This window comes from Equus asinus, chromosome 20 (genome assembly GCF_041296235.1).
Source record: "Equus asinus isolate D_3611 breed Donkey chromosome 20, EquAss-T2T_v2, whole genome shotgun sequence".
Lineage (NCBI taxonomy): Eukaryota > Metazoa > Chordata > Mammalia > Perissodactyla > Equidae > Equus > Equus asinus.
Genome location: NC_091809.1, coordinates 75,542,851 through 75,562,204, shown reverse-complemented (window position 1 = coordinate 75,562,204; position 19,354 = coordinate 75,542,851). Strand labels below are relative to the sequence as shown.

Here is a 19,354-nt window from a genome sequence, read left to right as displayed (position 1 = left end):
TAGAGATGGAATGAGATAGAAATAGAAGGGGGAGAGCAAGGAAGAGAAGGAGAAAAAGCCAGAGGCAAGAGCCGGAGGAGTGGTGAGCTTTCCCCTGGCTCAGAGTCCTGAAGGGCTGGCAGTAGGATCTAAGACAGCTCACAGGCACCTGAGTGCGGCTTTGTAAAGATGGGCTCACTAAACAGAGAGAGCCAACCCAAGAGCTTGGGGCCGGCAGAAAAGGCCTGCAAAGAAATGGCCAACAAATCCTGTGGGAGGAGAGCAAAAACCAAACGCCCCTGCAATTAGCTGACAAATGGGATTTTGATTTTGGTAAAGCTGAGACCCCCGTGGTGCTACACATTGTACCAGAGCATGAAAAATAGCACCAGTGACACGATCTGGCACTTTTCCGAAAGGGCCCAGCATGGGAAGGTGACATTGCGCCCCCAGCAAGCCTTCAGATTGGAGAGAGCTCCGGACAAAGTTTGCAGTGTTAGCACCAGTCTGGCCCCAGGCTCCAAGGGCATTTGCACCAGATGTCATCTGGGTAACTTTCATGCCATTTCCATACAAGACGTCAGATTGGCTGCAAAATACACTGGTTCATTGGAGCCATGGAGACCTCAACATTGGGAAGCGCAAGACAACACAACAAATGGAGGTGTAAATTCTATAGGAAAAGACCCTCTCACCAATTTGCTTGGTGATTCTTCAAGCAAATATATATGTATATATATATTTATATAAATCTACATAAAAAAATCAGTGCAAATGCCAATTCTAATCTGGAAGCATCTACACTAGGAAAATAAATAATTACATTACTACAAAACCAAGGGTTGGTGGTTCAATTTGATTGTACTCAGCCACAGCAATACTTAATATTAAATGGAAAGCACATCACACGACCCGCGGAAACATCTACTCATTAATGACAGTCCTTTAAATAAATGGTTGCATGCTCAGTTGAGAAACCAAAGAAGTTATCATGGTGGCCTAAAAGTAGAGCTGGGATCAGGAATGGCATTCTGGTGGAAGAAAACTTCTGGGAGCAATACTGATGAAAATGGGCCTTGACCTGAAACTGGTGAATTGCAGACATGGACACATCCTAAACATTTTGAGCACGCTTAAGGAAGTCTCCGGAAATTTAACTTTCAACAGAGGGAAAATGCATTGCTAGCCCTTCCATTGGCAAAGGCAGCCTCAAGACTATAGGTAGATGCATCATTTTACACATTTGTGTTTTGGTGACTGCAGCCAGGCAGACAGTGATATTTAGAGTAAAATGAAGAACGCTTGTTTTTGGAAAGAGACCCTCATTCTGAGCTCTGATGTTTTACTGTGAAGAAGCCCCATCGCTGCTGATGGCTCTGTCTCTTGCTCTCACACCCCAGCCTGCATGCTGGTTTGCTGCACAGTGTGGCAGAATCCCTGCCAGGTCTGGATGTACCCCAGAAATAAGGCGATGGGGCTTAGTCTGGGCATGCGTAGAACCCAGAGTTGAGTGGTTACTGAGATCACTGAAAAGTCTCTCTCTAAACACCTTGGACACAAACAATGCTGATGTCATGTCATCATCAGCTCTAAAGCAGGATATAGGCTTCAGAAGGTTTCTCTTTTTAATCATCATTATTATAATTGCCAAAAAAATAAACTTGGTCCAGGTGCAGCCCCCAGAAAGGCAGTTCAATTGGTTGAGCTCAAAGTCGTTAATTGTCTTTCCTCATGGTTCTGTCTCTCTGCCCTGTACACGGAAACAAAAGTCTGCATCCCTCACCCCACAAATGGATACTTCTCTTCTCTCTCTCTTCCTCAAAGAAATAGTGCATCCTGGAACAGATCTCTCTCCATGGCTCTGTACCTTCTCTGGCTGTTATAAAACCTTCAGTTTCATGTGAAACAGACCAAAAAAAAAATCCTAATTACTTATGATTGGCTGAAATACTAAATGATCCTTTAAGAATTGTATGTAAGTAACTAGGAACAAAGTTATTCAACTATTTGCATGGCAGGTCCAGGTTGTTTAATAAGAAAAAACCAAAAACTTCCTTTAGATTATTTGCATGAGTTTGTCTCTGAAAGCCATCAGCTTAAAAATGCATTAACCAAATGTCTTCCAAAAGCATCCATGAGGGCAACTCATTAAGGGATGTGCTCCATGAGAGTGTATCACTAATATGGAAGGGAGATCACGGGAGGTAAGTGAGGGAGAAGTCTTTGTCAGACTTTGGAAGGAACTCAGATGCTCTGAATGGATTATTGGCAACAAAAGGGAGAGTGCAACTTTCAGTTCTTGAATTTGATCATCAGCTGCTGATAGTGCATACATTTAGTCTTTCAATTAATTAGTCTTTACAAAATATTTCACAAAACTTTTAACCTATAGAAATTCGTTCTATACATTTAATATATTTTATTGTATAAATTAGTCTCATCTTTAGTGCCTTCTTTCCGTTTATAAATGGCGAAATAGACAATAAACAATCATAAAGCTAACCCCAGGTGGAATCCCCTCCTCAGTAAGGTCAGTCCTCCGTACACTTGTGAATTTTATGAAATGCTTGTCTTTGCAGATGCCAGTCAAAGAAACTACACACTTATCCTTCCCTCATGTTATGCTGTCTCCAAAGGGACTCCTTTCTTTTTTCCTCCTTTCTTTCTTTCTTTTGCTTGTTAAGAAATCAAAGGATGTGCATAGTTATAAAATTCGAAGTGTACCAATTACATATGTGGGTAATGGGAAGGTGGGTGAAGTTCAAGTGCTGGCAACTTTTCTTTAAAGCAAAAAAACACAGAGCGCTCAGCAGCTTAATCAGCTCTGGACATCTGCTGGGGTGAGGAGGCTGCCCATCTCTTGGCAGAAAGCCCGTCAGAGGTTCATCCTACACCTGGCACTTTGACCAAATCAAACCCTTCCTGCGTACTGCAATGTCTCTTCTGTCCCACCCTCCGGCCCCGCCGTTTCCTTCATGGCTTCACACAGTTTGTGTTGTACATTCATAAGAATTCACATTGACTGCAAAAACATAAATGCAACAAAAACATAAAAGCCTCCAAGTAGTATATTATATATATTTTGTTCTTCTAAATGCTCTTCTGTTGTTGTTGGAGGTGCAGTAGCTAATTTATAACTTTTCCTTTGAGGGAATCCAGATGAAAGGCCCAGATTGCTCTTCAATAACAAGCTTGCATTGATTATAGATATCTTCTAAGGTGTCTCCTTGGACGATAGCTAGAACAAACCAAACACACCGGAGTTAGGAATCATTCCCGGGGCTGAAGAACAACCATCAACCGCACAGCAGAAGCTCAGGTCAGTGACAGTCAACTCATCAGGAAGCTTAATCTTACTTTTCATTGGTAAGAAAAAGTAGGAAATTCATTTACGTAAGGTCACATCAATGATTTAAAAAAAAAAAATGCTTTTGAGGCATGTCCTGGATCGATAGTAAATGCACCACAGTCTTTCCACTTTCTACATGTTTGTCTGTAGTTCTGGACAATGAATCATCCATTTATTTAAATTTTATGAGTGTCTACTCTGGGCCAGGCACTGAGCTACTCTGGCATTGATCAATTTTCAGATTGACAGCTCCCTGTTTATCAAAGAAAGCTGGTCTTATAATCTCTGTGCTATACTTACTCTGTCAGGTAGAAATTCAGATATTTTCGACACAGAGGAAATAATATTTTGAAATAAATTTTATTTAACCTCCTCAAACCCTGAAGCCTTTAATAGGAAACCCCATTCATTCTCCAAGTAATCTGCTAAACTGAGGTATTACCATACAGGGCTGCTCATGTTAAGAATCCCTTATGGCAACTACTTCTAAGAAAGATAAATAGGAGGAAACACAAACAAACTGCTAAACTGTTAACTACTTAGAGTAGATTTAAATACATTTTATTTTCTCCTTTGAGCAAGAGCGATCTTGTAGATTGATCCCCAAAACACTTCAGTACTATCTACATGACAGTAGAGCTTAAAAACAGATTGCTACTGAAACATGGTTTAGATCTTTAAAAACAACTCTCAGAATATATTGACTACTGTATTTTATTTCTGAATATAAACCACTGGTCAAAATGTACATTGTTTTGATTTGATGTTCCCACCTGGATGTTCTTTTAGGATGAAACATAAGTCATATCTTTGTTATTGATAGAAGCTTTACTTAAGATCACCCAATTCAACATATTTGCAAATTGCTAAGACACAGGGGTTTTCACATTCTGAATAAGATAAAAAATAAAACATCTAACTTCAAATAAGGTAATTCAGGAGGAAAGTTCTTTTTAAACCATCAGTCGTAGGGCAAATTCTACAAAGTTTGTTTACTCTGTGGATTTGATCAGCGTCTCATGAAAGTACATAAGAATAGAGAACTCAGGATACCCAGGACAAGAAGATCTTCCTTTATTCCTCAAACTCAATGATTCCAAGGAAATATTTAAAAAGAAAAAAAATGTTTTACATTGATACTTGACATGGAGTTAGTTGAAACACAGGGGAAGCATTTCAAGCATCTTGTTCAAGTGCTGCTAATGGAGAGACAGGCCTGAATGTCGTTAAGTGGAGAATAGAGGCCCAGAACTTGCTTCTCAAGAGGAACTGCTTTGGACACTGCACCTTTTGAGCCCTAAAAGTTTCTTTTTCAAGTTTTCTGATGATATCTGGGAGATAGCTTAATGAAGTATAAATTCCTAAAATCTCCTTAATTAGCAGGAGATAGCTCAGTGGCGTCTGCCACTCATGGTTTTAGATAGGGCCAATGGGAACCTGGAAGCTGGCTGCGGCTGAATCCAGAGAAGAGAGAACCCAGAGTTCTGGATCCAATGGGAGAAGCAGAAAGAAATGAGAGATCTCAGCAGGAGGGTTTTAGGGCCCAGGTGTACCAGGCCCAGAGCCCTCTTTATTCCAAATCTTCTTTCTCACAGTAGGGTAAATGAACTCACCTGTAAAATATTCTCCAAATTCTTGTTCTAGCTTAATTGCACGATCATAAGTTTTCTTGGCTTGTTCCTCTGTTAGACGCTTATTCATCTCCCTGGGAAAATGAGGGTTTGGAATTAGAACACACAGGGAATATACTAAATTCTGAAAAATTAAAATCTACGGCAACAATGAATCCTACAGGAAGCCTAGCGTAATCTTAGCAGCAGCTTCCTAGTCCTCATTTGGGATTCTTCTTTGCCGGAATAATTTCAGCAGCAAGGACCCCCTCCCAGGAGCTCACTGTCTCAGAGGGCAGTCTCTTGGTCCACATTGGATTCAAGCAGAATCTGTGTCCTTATGGTTTCCAGTCACTGGTCCCTGTTCTGTCCTCTGCAGTCCTGTAGAGTAGGACAAAACTTCCTTCCTCCATGGCAGGCACTGGGGTCTTTAAATCAAGAGCTCATGTGTCCCTTGAGGCTTCCACTCCCTCAGAATAAACTGTCCTACTTCCTTCATCTATGCTTTCATTAGATGGCCACCCTTGGGTTTCGTTCTAGTCTATCTCAACCTCTCTTTAATGTGGGATGTAAAATTAAATGAAATATTCCAAGGGTGGTCAGAGGGAAGAGAAGAGGTGGAAAGAAGGAAAGGTACATCACAGCATTTTGGACCTCATTACATCTGAGAGAACAAGACTCGACTGTTCTCAGGTCCTGACCTTGCAGAAGGCTTTGACTCTTCCACTCCCACATCCTCCCCAAGGGCTGCTGTTCGTCTTCACTGTGTAGCAGGAAACATGCAGAGTGGAGAAACATAGAAAGTGCTTCCAAAGAATTATAGAAAATGTGACAGGCCCCTTAGGCGTGTTTATCTTTCAGTTCGAAAAGGCATTCTGCAGCTCTTGCTGCTCGCCTTCTGCAAATGGTGAGGCAAGTCTATAGCAACCGGAGCCCTGACCTTCCTGTTTTCATAATCAAATGGAACCTTGAGGAGCTGCTAAAGAAGGCTTGAATTAAAATGGACACAGAGAATGTAGCAATCAAAAGCACTGGGACCAAAATATTTTCAAATAAGCTATGAGTAAGTAACACCAAATAGTGAACCAGGATAGAGGAGCTTGGTAAGAAAGAAGTTCCAATGTCTACTTTTATTTTTCTTCTGATAGTAGAATGGGCTCCAAAGGAATTATGCCTGAGACTCTCTGTTAGTCTGTCAACCATTGGTGTGTCATTAATGATTAAGTGCTGCTTAATCATTGTAAGATGACTTAAATCCAACCTAGTCTCAAGGACAAATTGAAGTGGGAGGGAAATGGAAAATAACATCTACTGATTCCTAACCAGTGGCAGCTTTAGTCTCCCACTCCTCTAGGTGTTAAAATTTTTTTGTCTACCAAACATCTGCACTTATTAAACAAAAATTATTTTACCTTCCCATTTTTCTTAATCAAAGACATTATTAATCAAAGACTGACAATCATTGCCTCTGATCATCGTAAGAATACTAGTGTGACTGCACTAGGCTGGTAAAAGTCCAGCCAAGAGCAAAGACATTTTGGTTGGTCCATCGGGATGCATTTCACATGTGTGTAGAATTTCAGAAGAATTGCTGCACTGCTGCCTTTGCATGCCACTTAGGAAGCCAGAGATTGGACTCCGGAGCCTGTGGTCTTAACCAATTCCCTTTTCAGAGCAAGTAACTGAGGCCTGAAGTAGTAAAGGGGCTTGCCTAAGGTAAAAGAGTAAATCTGATGTAAACTCAAAGTTTTTGTTTTTGTTTAACAATTTTTAGTCAAATAGACTTTCCATTATACCAAGACTTTCTTTCAAAAGAGTCTTATTTGGAAAAAATAAAAAACCGAGGTCACACATTAACATGAAGCTGATGGCTGCAATATAAAGAGGTGGGAATGTCTTGTTGTTGTATAAACTCATCTTGCCCTAAGGGATGATATCTATAAATCTCCTCCTAAGTGGCAGTAGCCCTAGAAGCTAGGAGTGGCTATCACTCTTGGGTGCAGATGCTGGGCTAAATCCAGGGATACTTTTCACAGTGTCTGTTTTGCTGCAGATGTCAAGAAGTCAGATAACTCTGGATCTTCTTTGACTTCTCTGGTCCATGCTGGTTTGTCTTCTCTGAATTCCCTTTGCATTTGTTGTAGCAATGACTGAATTTAAGCTTTTATCCTCTAAAATATAAACTTGTTTTATCTCCTTGCTTAATCTTTGAGTTCTTTGAGGGCAGAGATCATGGCTTGTTCATCAGAATATGGTGTGGAGCCTGACTCAACATGCATTTGTTGAATGAATAAGTGAATGAATGAAGAGCTAGATAAATAAACGTAATTATGATATAGTTGAAGACAGAAGTCAACAAAAGCCATCATGGGAACACGAAGGTAAAAGTAGATTGGAGGTGGCAGGGTCAAGAGACATGGGAAAGCTTCTCATTGCCATGGGGTGAAGGCAGGGAGTATAAGTCACATGGAGGAACAATACGAAAAGAACATCACTTTCGTGTATGCCCTTGATTTCATGCTCCTCTGAAGAGTCAGCTATGTATGTGCTAATAAGCTCTGTGGTTTGATGTGGATGATGCACTTGAGAAATAATGTGTGTGATGATGTATCAATGCCTAAATGTGACAGCTGTCATACTTTTGTTCCAGATGACCTAGCATTCACTCCTCCCTGGGAAATGGGCAATTCATTCCAGCTTTGCTCCTGAAGTAAAGCCCTCAGAAAAGAGTGAACTGAAACAGTAAACATCTAGCGTTTACTAATACGATCACATTGGTTTGAATGTCACCATTCCTGTACTCGAGACCTATGAATATGGCTGCAGCAAACTCTGTCAGATTCACTGTCCTCCTTGTGGAATCTGCCTTCTGTATGTTTAATTTTCCTTGGTGATAAGTGGCTGTGACAGTGTCCTAAGGCAAAACTAAATAAGTCATCTCGCAGTTGCGGAAGGAAGTAGACCCTCTCCTACAGGCACCATATGGGACTATCTCCCAGTATCACACTGAACCAAATGTACAACTGCTGCTTCCCCCTCAGGCCTCACTACCCCAGAAGCCATTTATCCCACTGCATGTTTATGATATGAAAACTTATTTTTCTTTTTCTGAAACAGGTCTTTAAGATGCTGTTCCTAGGAGGGGAGGGGCATTTTTCTATTCTTCTTATAAGTGTTAGCATTACTGTAACATATATGAGGCTCTTTACAAAGATTGTAAATCACTTTTACATAATGAAATTTATGGTTGCTTAATTCACTTTGTGCAATGCCCAACACAGAATCCTACACGAGGAGAAATTTAATACATGCTATTGGGGATAATACTATCAAGAACCATTATTTTATCATCAACACATATTTTTCCATGTACCAACTTTGGCAAAGCCTTTTATGGTATAATTTAATACTAAACTCATGGGGCTGAAGGTACTGTCAGTGACCTCCTGATTTTATTTTTTCATCTTGGGAAGAACCTTTGTCCATATTTTATTTATCGGAATATATTTTGCTTTTAAGATACATCTCTGGCCATTTTCCCAGAGATCAGCCACGTATTTAACTCAATTCTCTTAGACTGCAATTCCAGCTACTGCAGCTCGCTTCGCTTCTTCACCCTCAGAGAAGGTGCGGAACAGTCAGTCGATACCCTCTGCAACTAACTGCTTTCACCTCTGGGACTCGGTAATTTCATTTTCTTTGGTCTTTTCATAAACACTGTTTTCCAGTACTTTGTGGTTCACTTATGAACCGTGTCAAATTCTTCAAGGTCTTGAGGCCCAGATAGAGGCATATTTGAGCCAAGTTCTTGCAGCAGACGCACTGGCATTATCTCTTGTGACCTCTTAGAAAAGGTCCTGTTGATGTGTTTTGTGATGATAAAATAGTTTTATTCTTTTTAAAAGGAAGTAACTTGAAATCTTTCATAGTAATAATAGCTACTGTTTCGTGAGTGCTTACCATATGCTGAAGATCGTATGGAGAGCTTTACATTCATGATCTTGTCTAACCTTCACACTAGCTCTGTGAGGTACATATTATTAATGCGCCTAGTTGAGAGGCAAGGAACTAAATTTTACAGAGGGCAAGCCCCTTGTGGAGGTCACGTTACTGATCAGCGGCAAAGGAAAGAACCACACCTGGCCTGACCACTTTTCAAGTCCCCGCTCTTTCCCTCTTTGTTCTGCTCCTTTATGGCTACTGCAGCCTCATGTTTGTGCAGGAGTCGTCTACAAACCAAAGCCAACGATGTCTATTAAGTTGCCACAGAAACTGTGTTACTTTATAGTCAGATCATGAATATCTGCCCAATTTGCTTACTGCTTTTTGAATGAAGATATTTTACAAGTCCTCTGAAAAATAACAAGTCCAAATCATGTATTTTACCCTTGTTTGTAAAGGCACAGGCATGGAGCTATTGGTTAAGGTGATAGATGTTTTACTGCCGTGCTACTAAGAAAACTCCCTATTAGGGGCCAGCCCAGTGGTGCAGTGATTAAGTTTGTGCCCTCTGCTTTGGTGGTCTGGGGCTCGCCAGTTTGGATCCCAGGCGCAGACCTATGCACTGCTTATCCAACCATGCTGTGGCAGGCATGCCACATACAAAGTAGAGGAAGATGGGCACAGATGTTAGCTCAGGGCCAATCTTCCTCAGCAAAAAATAGGAGGATTGGCAGCAGATGTTAGCTCAGGGCTAATCATCTTCAAAAAAGAAAAAAAGAAAACTCCCTATTAAAGATAGTGCTCTCCATACATGAGGTTTTAATTAAGGGACATAAGAACTCTATGCTAGAACAAAGTGAAATGTCAATGGGAAGAGTCTAAAATACTGTCTGCTCCCTCTATAAAAACCCACACATTTAAAAAGCTTTACCAATGAAACTGCTCTCAGAAGTAAGAGATAATTCAAAGACAACTGCTTCCTATCTTTTGGAAAACAAAACAAAACAAACCAACCTACCTTCAAAACAACAAAAGAAAGCAAAAAAATCACACGCACCAAAAACAACTTGTAAAATGAAAATAAAAGTCAAGAAACATTAGTGAAGACATTTTAAGAATTACTGACATTATGTCTCTAGTGGTTCAAAGAAACTTTAATATATCTTTATAAAAAGGGAATGCTTGAAAAAATCAGCAATGGCACTTCCCATCTGTAAGCACTTATGATGAAGAGCTGTTAACAATTTGCTGTGTCATGTGGAACAGGGGCTGGAGGAAGGCCTCCAGGGCCCTCCACTTACATCAGAGGTTCCAGAGACTTGGGCTTAATGAAGATGGCAATGGGGTAGAGCTGGGCAACTTGTAACCGCTTGATAGCATTTCCTGATACGTCAAGTATACAGTGTTTGCCCTGGTAGAAAGAGAAGAAAAATATGGAGTTAACCCAGAAACAACGATCATAATCCAACCAAAAAAAATACTCTAAGTATGTTTTAGAGGAAGGTAAGGGGTACTGCATTTCTAAAGGTTGAAAAAAGATCATTGCAAAGCATAAATAAGTTGATACACAAGGTCATCACTGAATGCTTGCAATAACTCATATTTATTATTCCCTTACTAAGTGTCTGCCACTGGGATAGACATTTTACTTGTGTTATCTCAGTTAACTTTATTTTCTTAAATAAATACCTGATGCTTTGCACAAAGAAGATACACAGCCATATGCAATATGACTGATCCATTCTCACGAAACTCTCATAAACCATCTCCAAAGACAATTGTCAAGAAGAAATTCCCTACCTGGGAGGTAGGTATTATCAACTGCATTTTGCAGAAGAGAAGACTAAGGCTTAGAAATATTAACTAACTTGCCCCAAGTCTCAGTGCTAGGAGGACTCACCCAAGTCTTGAGCACTGACAGAATTGTTGGTTGTAATAAATAGATACCTCATTGTCTCACTCTGACCAATGTTAAATCTGGAAGAACGGTAATCATGTGAATTTAGAAGAACTCCATAAACATTTGTTGAGTGCTTACATGGATCCCGCCCTTGATATGCTCAGTCTGGTATAGCAGAGGACAGACACGAAAAGAGTTACCTTAAATCTTATATCTTAAATGATGAGAGAGAGGCTTGCACAGTGTATGTAAATTTCTTGTTTGTTAACAAATAAAAACCCTATTACATTATAGTACACCTCATTTAACTTGGCTTCCCCTGCAATGAATGCACAAAGCAAGGAGTTGTTTTATAAAGTATTTCTGGAAAAGCAGATACATTTGCCACACATCATATTCTACCCCCTGGAGAGGAATGGCTTCATTACCCTGAGGCTGGAAGAACTTTTCACAAGAAGAGAAAAAGCATATTTTGCACATAGGACAGTCCTAAATCAATAATAGGGGATAAAAACTCATCTATAATATCCACATGAAAACAAAGAGTTCAGTGACTACTTGAGCTCTTATAGGAGAAACACACTAGGATAGTTTAAGCCTTTATCACTTAAGTAGTAAGTTCCAAGTTTGCTATCTGTGAAATGCAGCTGCTATATAAAATGTCTAAATGCTGTTTGATTATTCACCAGCCAAAATATTTCAAGTTAACAAAGGTTGTATCTACATTTTCAAAGAGGAGAAGAGATGTAATTATCCAGGAAACAGATTAGAAACAGTATGATGGAGCTCACAGAACCTAACTTTTGAGAGAGAGGAAAATAGACATAACTTCCTACTGTATTCTCAGATAAACATTAAAATTTCTTATTTAATTGTTTTAACCAGTACATCAAAAGTGGGAAAAAAGGTCGTGTCCAATGAAATCAACCCAGCAAATATGAATTATATCACAAATATGATTGGCTTTCAACTCTTTTTTCCTCCTATGAAGTTGGTTCTCTATGTTTACAGATTAAGATCTATAGGCTGATCTTAAAGCCACACTCGAGTGCCTTCCTAGTCTATTCTCTCTTGAACATTCTCCTCTTTTCCATGCCCTTGAAATTATCAGCAGGAAGGGAATTGCAGCATCTCTAGCTCCTCTAAGTTGGAATTTCTGCCAGTTAACAGGCTAGGCAGTCCTCCCCATCAACCTACCCCTCCACCATGAAGACTTCAAGTTTTTAGGGAGATAAAACAAAACTCCTGCTAACAAAAAGAATTGAGGATTCTGACCTAAACAACCAAGAATAATAAAGCTTCCTTAAATTCAATGTTGTTTACTAGGGCCAAAGATAGGTGAGCAAGGACAAAGTGAATCTCCATAAACTCAAAATTGTTAATTGCCTTTAGGTTTATAGCACCCCCTGCCCCCCGCTCACATCAGTCAACATACTTTATTGAGATTAGAACAAAGATTAATGACCTTGCTCTAAAGTGATTCTCTGCTTAGAGGTCTTAAAAGGAATATTTAATCAAAATTTACAACTGCAATCAGGAAAGAGTAATGACCAAAAAATGCAGTTTGCCACCTGGGAATCCTCCTCAGGGAAGGTACAAGATGATTGGTAAACATACCCTTTCAGCTACAAATCTCACAGACTGCACACTGGTTCCATATAAGTTGTCATTGTACTGGCCAGCTTCTATAAACTTGTGCTCTTGGATGTCTTTCTCCATTTGTTCTCTGGAAATGACAAAGTGATAGTCTCTGCCATCTACCTCGTAGTCACGCTTTGGCCTCGTAGTATCTTTATAAAACAAAAAAATAATGAAATTAAGGTACATTTATACTCATAAATTTCATTTATACCTATTTTCTTCATCACACCCTCAACACAGATATATTAAAAATATGTAATACGATAGCACATGACATAGTAACAGGTATCTGTCTTAGCCTTTTACTGTAAATAGGCAGAAAACTAGACAAAATACATGGAAAAGCTATTTTCAGGCATCAGACAAAGGACAGTGCAGGGCTGTGATTCTTGAGAGAAGAGAAACACATGAGGGGAACTCTACAATCACTTCCATTTCCAAATAGAGGGTCCAGAGGTCACATAATGCTAGGAGATGCTGGAGTTTAGCCAGAACTGAGCATTTGGTTGAGATCTCAGAAAGCCCACATATTAGAAGGTTACTCTAGACTTACTCCAGACTCATCTTCACAAAGTCTAAAACCAAGTCATAACTGGGAGAAGTTGATCTGCCCTTAAATTATTACCTGCCAGCACAAAAACTTAATATTCTATAAAGGAAGATAACAAAATCCAGACTCTCAACAATGTAGCATTACAATGTCCAGCACACAATAAAAGATTATAGGACAAGCAAAGAAGCAAGAAAATGTGTTATATAACCGGGAGGAAAAAAAAAAAAAAATAGACACACAATATAGGTATAGTCAGGAGTTTTAAAAGATGTAAAATGAGATCTTCCAGTTAAGGTGTGACTAAATGTTATGAACTTTAACCATGGTTACAGGTGGCTAAAATTCTTGGTAAGAAGAGAAGGGAAAATAATCTATCAATATGAATAAAAACTTAACATATTTCCTATCTTTGACTCAGATATTCTCTTTCTAGGAATCTATCTTAAAAATTAATGCAAACTTTAGGTAAAGCTTTATCCTTAAAGATATTCATTATATTAATTTATAAATTATAAATAATAACAATTATATTTTAATTATAATTCATAACAGTGAAAAGTAGAAAACTAAAATACCCATACATGAGGAATGATTGACATAATCATTGAAAATATTTATATAAAATTTTAAATAACATTAAGCAAAAAAAATTGTGTATATCTCATATGTACCAAACCACAAGAGAAAATGCATGCATAGGAAGAAAGAATAGATGGAAATTTATAAAAATATTAACAGTGATGTTATCTTTGGGTACTTGGGTGTGGGATTCTGCATGTTTTTTTATTTTCTCGTTTAACTTTCTTTTTAGCATTTTCCAAGTTTGGCACAGTAAACATATATCAATCATTATAAAATAGTGCTATTATAAAAAGAGAAAGAGAAGAGAGTTTTGGTGGAGGGGAAAGTGGAAATGGTGTTTAAGGATTGGTTCTGAGCTTTTTCTTTCAAAAGTGGAGGAGCAAACAGGAAGCTACTATGAACAGACTAGGGTTTGACTTGATTGTTTTTATCTAGAGTCTTTCTCAGGATATGTACTATGGCAGGATCTCTTCCCAGAGCCTTTGCTGGGGACAGTTTCATGAGATATCGCAATCATCCTAGCTCTTGTGTGCCCATGTATTGCACACATGCAATTCCTGCTATTCTTATGTATTCCAGGTGACATTTGCAGCACTGAAATGTAAGAGACACTGCTAAACATAAAGCTTAAAAATTGTAGAGTGAGAAAGAAATATTTGTTGGGATCAGATTTAAGAGCTTAATTAAATTAAAATTTCCTAGTGAGTTTGTCTATATACACAGGAGATGTCTATGCATTTTTTTTTGAGATACGGTGAAAGTAAAGATAGAAGTGGGTGAGTGGGAAGTATGGTGGGGTGGGAGGAGGTGGAAGAGGTATAATCTTACAGGGTTATGCCCAGAGTGATACATCAGGAGACCTGATGGTTGTCCATAATGACAAGAAAGCAGATTAAAGTCCGTAATAGCCTAGAGGGTGGATTTAAGTTTTATACACCTTCTTGTCTTCATCCTCCCAACACTTAGGCCTGATAAAACCCATGGGAAAAGCTATTTTGTTTTGTGATTGACATATGGCCCTGCAGTAATCCTGAGATGATTTTAATATATGGCTTCTATGGGAAAAGATGCTTCAGTAGCATTTCAATCAATCTATAATAACATACTGATGCCTATCCTAAATCCTATGCTATTTTAAATGCTATGGGAGTTACAAAGAAAGGATGCATCCTGCCTTCTGGGGACCACAGTCAGTTTGGAGAACATCGTTATACTTACAATACATGGCAGCATAGATGAGAAGTGTTAGGCAGAGAAAATTAAATAAGATACTCAGATAATAGGTAACTGATAGTATTTGAATCACTGTAGAGACTATTGGAGGAATAGAATTATTACATTTTATAATCTCAAAAGGAGACAGCTTTTTTCCTACAGAAACTGGAAATGATACTTACGAGGCACACAGGAGCCAAATTTGTCAGGGAACTCAGATATCAAGTCGTCATTGATCCGATCCTTCATGGGGCCCAGGATAATCACTGGCCGGGTATAGTTTACTGCAGAGAAGGAAGGGAAGATGCAGATGAGGAGAAAGACTTGGAAATGACTACAAAACTGTCCTGCAAGGGTGATTCTTAAGGCGAAATTGCCAAACAGTAAGAACTGCTGAGGGCATTACTTCATGGAATAAATTGCCCAGACAGCCTTGCATAGGGAAGTTTATGTTTAACACTGTAGGCTGGCTATGCCTACTTTCTGGAATTTGCTAACAGGGAAAAGCAACTGCAGTATCTGTCAATGAAAGGAAACATTTGGAGGGGGTTTGCTTACTCTTAGGTTATGCCCACACAATGTCAAAACAACTACTGAATTTAGTCAATTGAGTGGGAGAAAAAAGATTCCAAAGCAGCTATTTGACCATTGTTCAGACAATGATTTTAAAAAGTAATTGTTAGTGGTAATGATACCTTATGCTTTTATAATTTTTTTCCTCGGCTCAAAATACTCTTCACACTCTGCTGGGGTTTTCCCAATTCCTTTGTATCATGGAGTTAGGAGGAACTCTAAAATTCATTTGGTACAACGCCTCATCGAATGCTTGAATTTTCTCTGCAATATCATTGTCAATAGCCAGTAGCCTCTGTATAAGGCTTCCCAGAAAAGGAAAAGCAGCCCACAGATGGCCTGTGTCTTAGGACAGGTCTCCTAGAAAGCCCTTCTCAATACTGAGCTGATGTCAGTCTCCCAGGAGATTTTATCCATTGGCCATAGAGGTGGGGCTCTTTACTGATTTGGATGCGCTCCTTCCCATTAAGGACCACTCATCTGGAGGGCTGCTCCATTCTCTTGGGAGCTGTCATTGCCCATGCTTTGAAAGGGAAAAAGTTTGTTTGTTCATAGGGCCAAAGAGAGAGCAAGTTCTGGTTGAGTATTAAGCAGAGTTTATTTTCTAGTCCTCCAAACTTTCCCTCCTGTAATGGTGTCACTTGTTGTGGCTTGGAAGTCAGAAACCAGAGCACAGTGGGAAACTTACTTTCCTGCCTTGTGACAGGCTCATAAGAAAGAATGAAGTCTTCTTGCCCTCCTGAGAAGAGAAGAAAGAAAAATTACAGTGGACTAACAACCAGTCATATGCCACAGCTACAAGCCCTGCTCTGAAATACAGGAAACAGACACAGTTAAGAGTTAATTTTCCTTGCTTTCTCTCCTTGAACCAACCCCAAATCCCTTCATCCTCATAAAACTCTTAACACTGGGGCTGGCCCAGTGGCGCAGCGGATAAGTGCACACGTTCCGCTTCAGCGGCCCAGGGTTCGCCGGTTCGGATCCCGGGTGTGGACATGGCACCGCTTGGCACGCCATGCTGTGGTAGGCGTCCCACATATAAAGAAGAGGAAGATGGGCAAGGATGTTAGCTCAGGGCCCAGCTTCCTCGCGAAAAGAGGAGGTTGGCAGCAGTTAGCTCAGGGCTAATCTTCCTCAAAAAAACAAAACAACACTGTTACACTGTCAGGTTATCGACAGTCATAACTCTAAGTAACTACTGGAGGCTAGATACCTGCAGCTCAGCAGGGCAGTGACCTATGAGACTGCTTTCCGTCTGACACTGAGAAATGGAGTGCCACGGCCTCTACACTAAGCATCATTACTTAAAGGAAACTGTTTAGTTCAAGGAGAGGGTCCATCCAATAGTTTGTTGCCACATTATCAGAATTTCTGGACCTTTTATTTCATCTTCTATTTCGCAAAGAAGCTCATTGTTCAAAGACAAGTGTCTGCTAGTTTCATTTATGATACAACATCTTCATCAGCATATACTACAGGACACTGAGGATTCTGCTCTAATGATAATTCGTCAGAAAAATGCTGAGTCAACTCAAGAAGATAAAAAACTGAGGAGGACTCTAAATCACTGGTAATAATTGCTGCTAAATCTAGCCTTGAAACTTTGGAAAGAGAACTAAGGAAGACAATGTAGTAACAGCGTCAGCCCTTCCACTGTTATTTGCCCCAAGCTTTCTGATTCACAGTGGGCCTCAATTCTACAAATAACCACGGAAAGTAAGTTGGTTTTAGGCAATCATTTTTTCAGTCATCTGTTTTATCCAATTGAAGAACCAGGCCTGAGATTAGCTTGTGTCAGCTGCAAACCCAGAAGGGTCTACTCTTTTATGTGCATTAGGGCTAGGACTGACTTTCCTTTGGTGGAGAAATAGTTTAGGGTTGTTGAAAAGGACTTCCTGTCTGCTGTTCTATAGAGGAGGGGTATCACATGAGGCAGTTTCTCCTGAAACCAAAGGGCAGCGACTCTCATTGCTTTGTCTCCTCATCACTCCTGAAACACTTTCGCAGCCTGTCAATGCCACGTGCTCCTCCTTCAATAGCCAGAGCATCATGTGAGGTGAGTTCATTTCATAAAAGGAGTTAATATCACAGACACTTTTGATAGTGAGAATGATTTCAGGAAAGTAAGCAATACGAGGATAAAGCTGTGAAGTGCAGATGTCTTCCCTGGAGACTGGGCAGCTGGAGTGGGGTGGGGTTGGGGGTGTCTTACTTTTTCAAGAATGAGAAATGGCACCAGGCCTATGTCACATCCTACCTTACCCTCAAGCAGGGCCTACTCTTAAAGTGGCACTGCTATGCCAAGCTACTTCCTAAAGGCCCAGAGAATGGGCCTTGATTCTCCTTCTAAGTGGCATTTACTCGTAGCTGCCCCAGAAGTGTTCAGGGGACATTTCCACATCTGGGCAGGGGTTTGATATATGAAGAGTTAGATTCAAATTTTTTTTTTATTCAGGAAAAAGTGATTCCATTTTAATAAGCTAAACTACTGAAATTTATAGAAGCTAGGCCAATAAACAAATAAATGAAGGTGACTGATTGCTAAATCCCAGTTATCTAAAGCCTGAGATACATAGAGGTCATAGGAATTCAGAAGATATGGGTAAAAATGGTGGCGAAAAAGCATAGCTCTAGGGATAGAAGCATGGCAGACTAACATGGCAGTGTTAGACTGTAACTTTACAGGGAAATCTCCGTGGAATGAGCAATATGTGAGAGGAGAATCCAGACCATGGCATAACAAAGGTTTTAAGCATCAGGTGATACTTATGCCTCTCCACTAGACTGGGAACTCCATAAAGACAGAGATCAATGAGTTTGCATTATGATTTCAGTGGTAGGAAACAGGCCGAGCAGTGAGGCCAAAGATAGGTTCTACTTTGTGCTTCTACCTTTATGCTTTCACTTTGGGAAGTGTAGTTTTCTCTAAATAAATATAATATGTCATGTTCCCATAGGAGTCTCTTTGCAATGACCTTGCAAATCATTCTGATGGGACATTCTAAAGGCAAACCTTAAATAAGACAGTTGGTGTCAGTACATATAATTTGTGATTCAGAAAACTAAGACAAAGCAACATGCATTTGATTAACTTTGTTAGGGAGTTCTGTCGTTCTTTGTTTATCTGTTGCTTGCTGGTTTGCTTTCTAACTTACAAAAGGCACTGGTTCTTGTTCAGAGCAGTAAGACTGGCAGACAGCAGTGGCAGAATCTCTTGAGTCAAGGCCCACTCCGATTCTAAAGACCCTGTGACAATCAGGTACTGTGTAAGGAAGTCTACAGGGAAGCTACGGTGGCCGCTATTACATAATAGCTGTGAACTCAGCACCTTAAACCAGTTTTCACTTTCAGGTTCAAGAATGACAAGCTCTGTGGTTAATGGGAAGGAGATAAGAGGGGGATGAAAAAAAAGTCACAGCAATGAAGGAAAGATAATTCATGTTTGTATGGCACTTTCGAGGCCATGACGGGCTTTCACATCCATTGGCTTTGATTTTTCCCAGCCATTTCATTTGAGGTAGGTGGACTGACGATCCCATTTTACAGATGAAGAAGCTGAGGCTGAGAGACGTTAATGGGGCCTGTTTCCTCAGTTAGTACAAAGTGGAGTCAAGATTTAACTATGGAGTTATCTTTTTTGACTCCTTGTTGAGTATATTACATTGTCTCAAAAAGGCCAGAGATGTAGAATTCTCTGTGGGGGCTGGGATGCAGGGGCCAACCTTACAAATGAACAAAGGATGGGTGGCACAGATAGATAGAGCTGCACCTGGATCAGAGTAACTGAGAGGCCAGAAGGTGCTCCATCTGCAAACACGAACTTAAAAAAAATGCTGCCATGTCATCTCCATAAAATAGTCATTCTTAGTAGTTTTTCTATTTTTTGCTCAGGAGGTGTTGGCACTTAGAAATAACAGCTGACAACAAGGTATAAAATATTACTTGGTCTTGTTTTGGCAACTGCATGGCTGAAAGTGGGAGAGCAGCACAGTGCTGTGTGTGGACGTCCG

The 19,354-nt window shown here is 39.9% G+C and overlaps 1 protein-coding gene across 37 annotated transcripts in view; it reads right to left on the bottom strand.

Annotated features, from left to right (window-relative positions):
• Positions 1-824: 824 nt before the first annotated feature.
• Positions 825-19,354, bottom strand: part of DLG2 (discs large MAGUK scaffold protein 2) — a 1,809,506-nt gene continuing 1,790,976 nt past the window's right edge. For 23 of the 37 annotated variants that reach the window (XM_044753763.2, XM_070490530.1, XM_070490528.1 and 20 more), the window contains 6 exons: positions 16,033-16,083; positions 14,954-15,055; positions 12,398-12,570; positions 10,182-10,291; positions 4,942-5,033; positions 825-3,217 (listed from right to left, as the gene is read on the bottom strand). In XM_044753763.2, coding sequence (XP_044609698.1) covers positions 3,111-3,217; positions 4,942-5,033; positions 10,182-10,291; positions 12,398-12,570; positions 14,954-15,055; positions 16,033-16,083 — 635 coding nt within the window. In that variant the 3' untranslated portion in view covers positions 825-3,110. The remainder of the gene's footprint in view (positions 3,218-4,941; positions 5,034-10,181; positions 10,292-12,397; positions 12,571-14,953; positions 15,056-16,032; positions 16,084-19,354) is intronic. The other 14 variants (XM_044753762.2, XM_070490529.1, XM_044753764.2 and 11 more) reach the window with 1 other exon arrangement.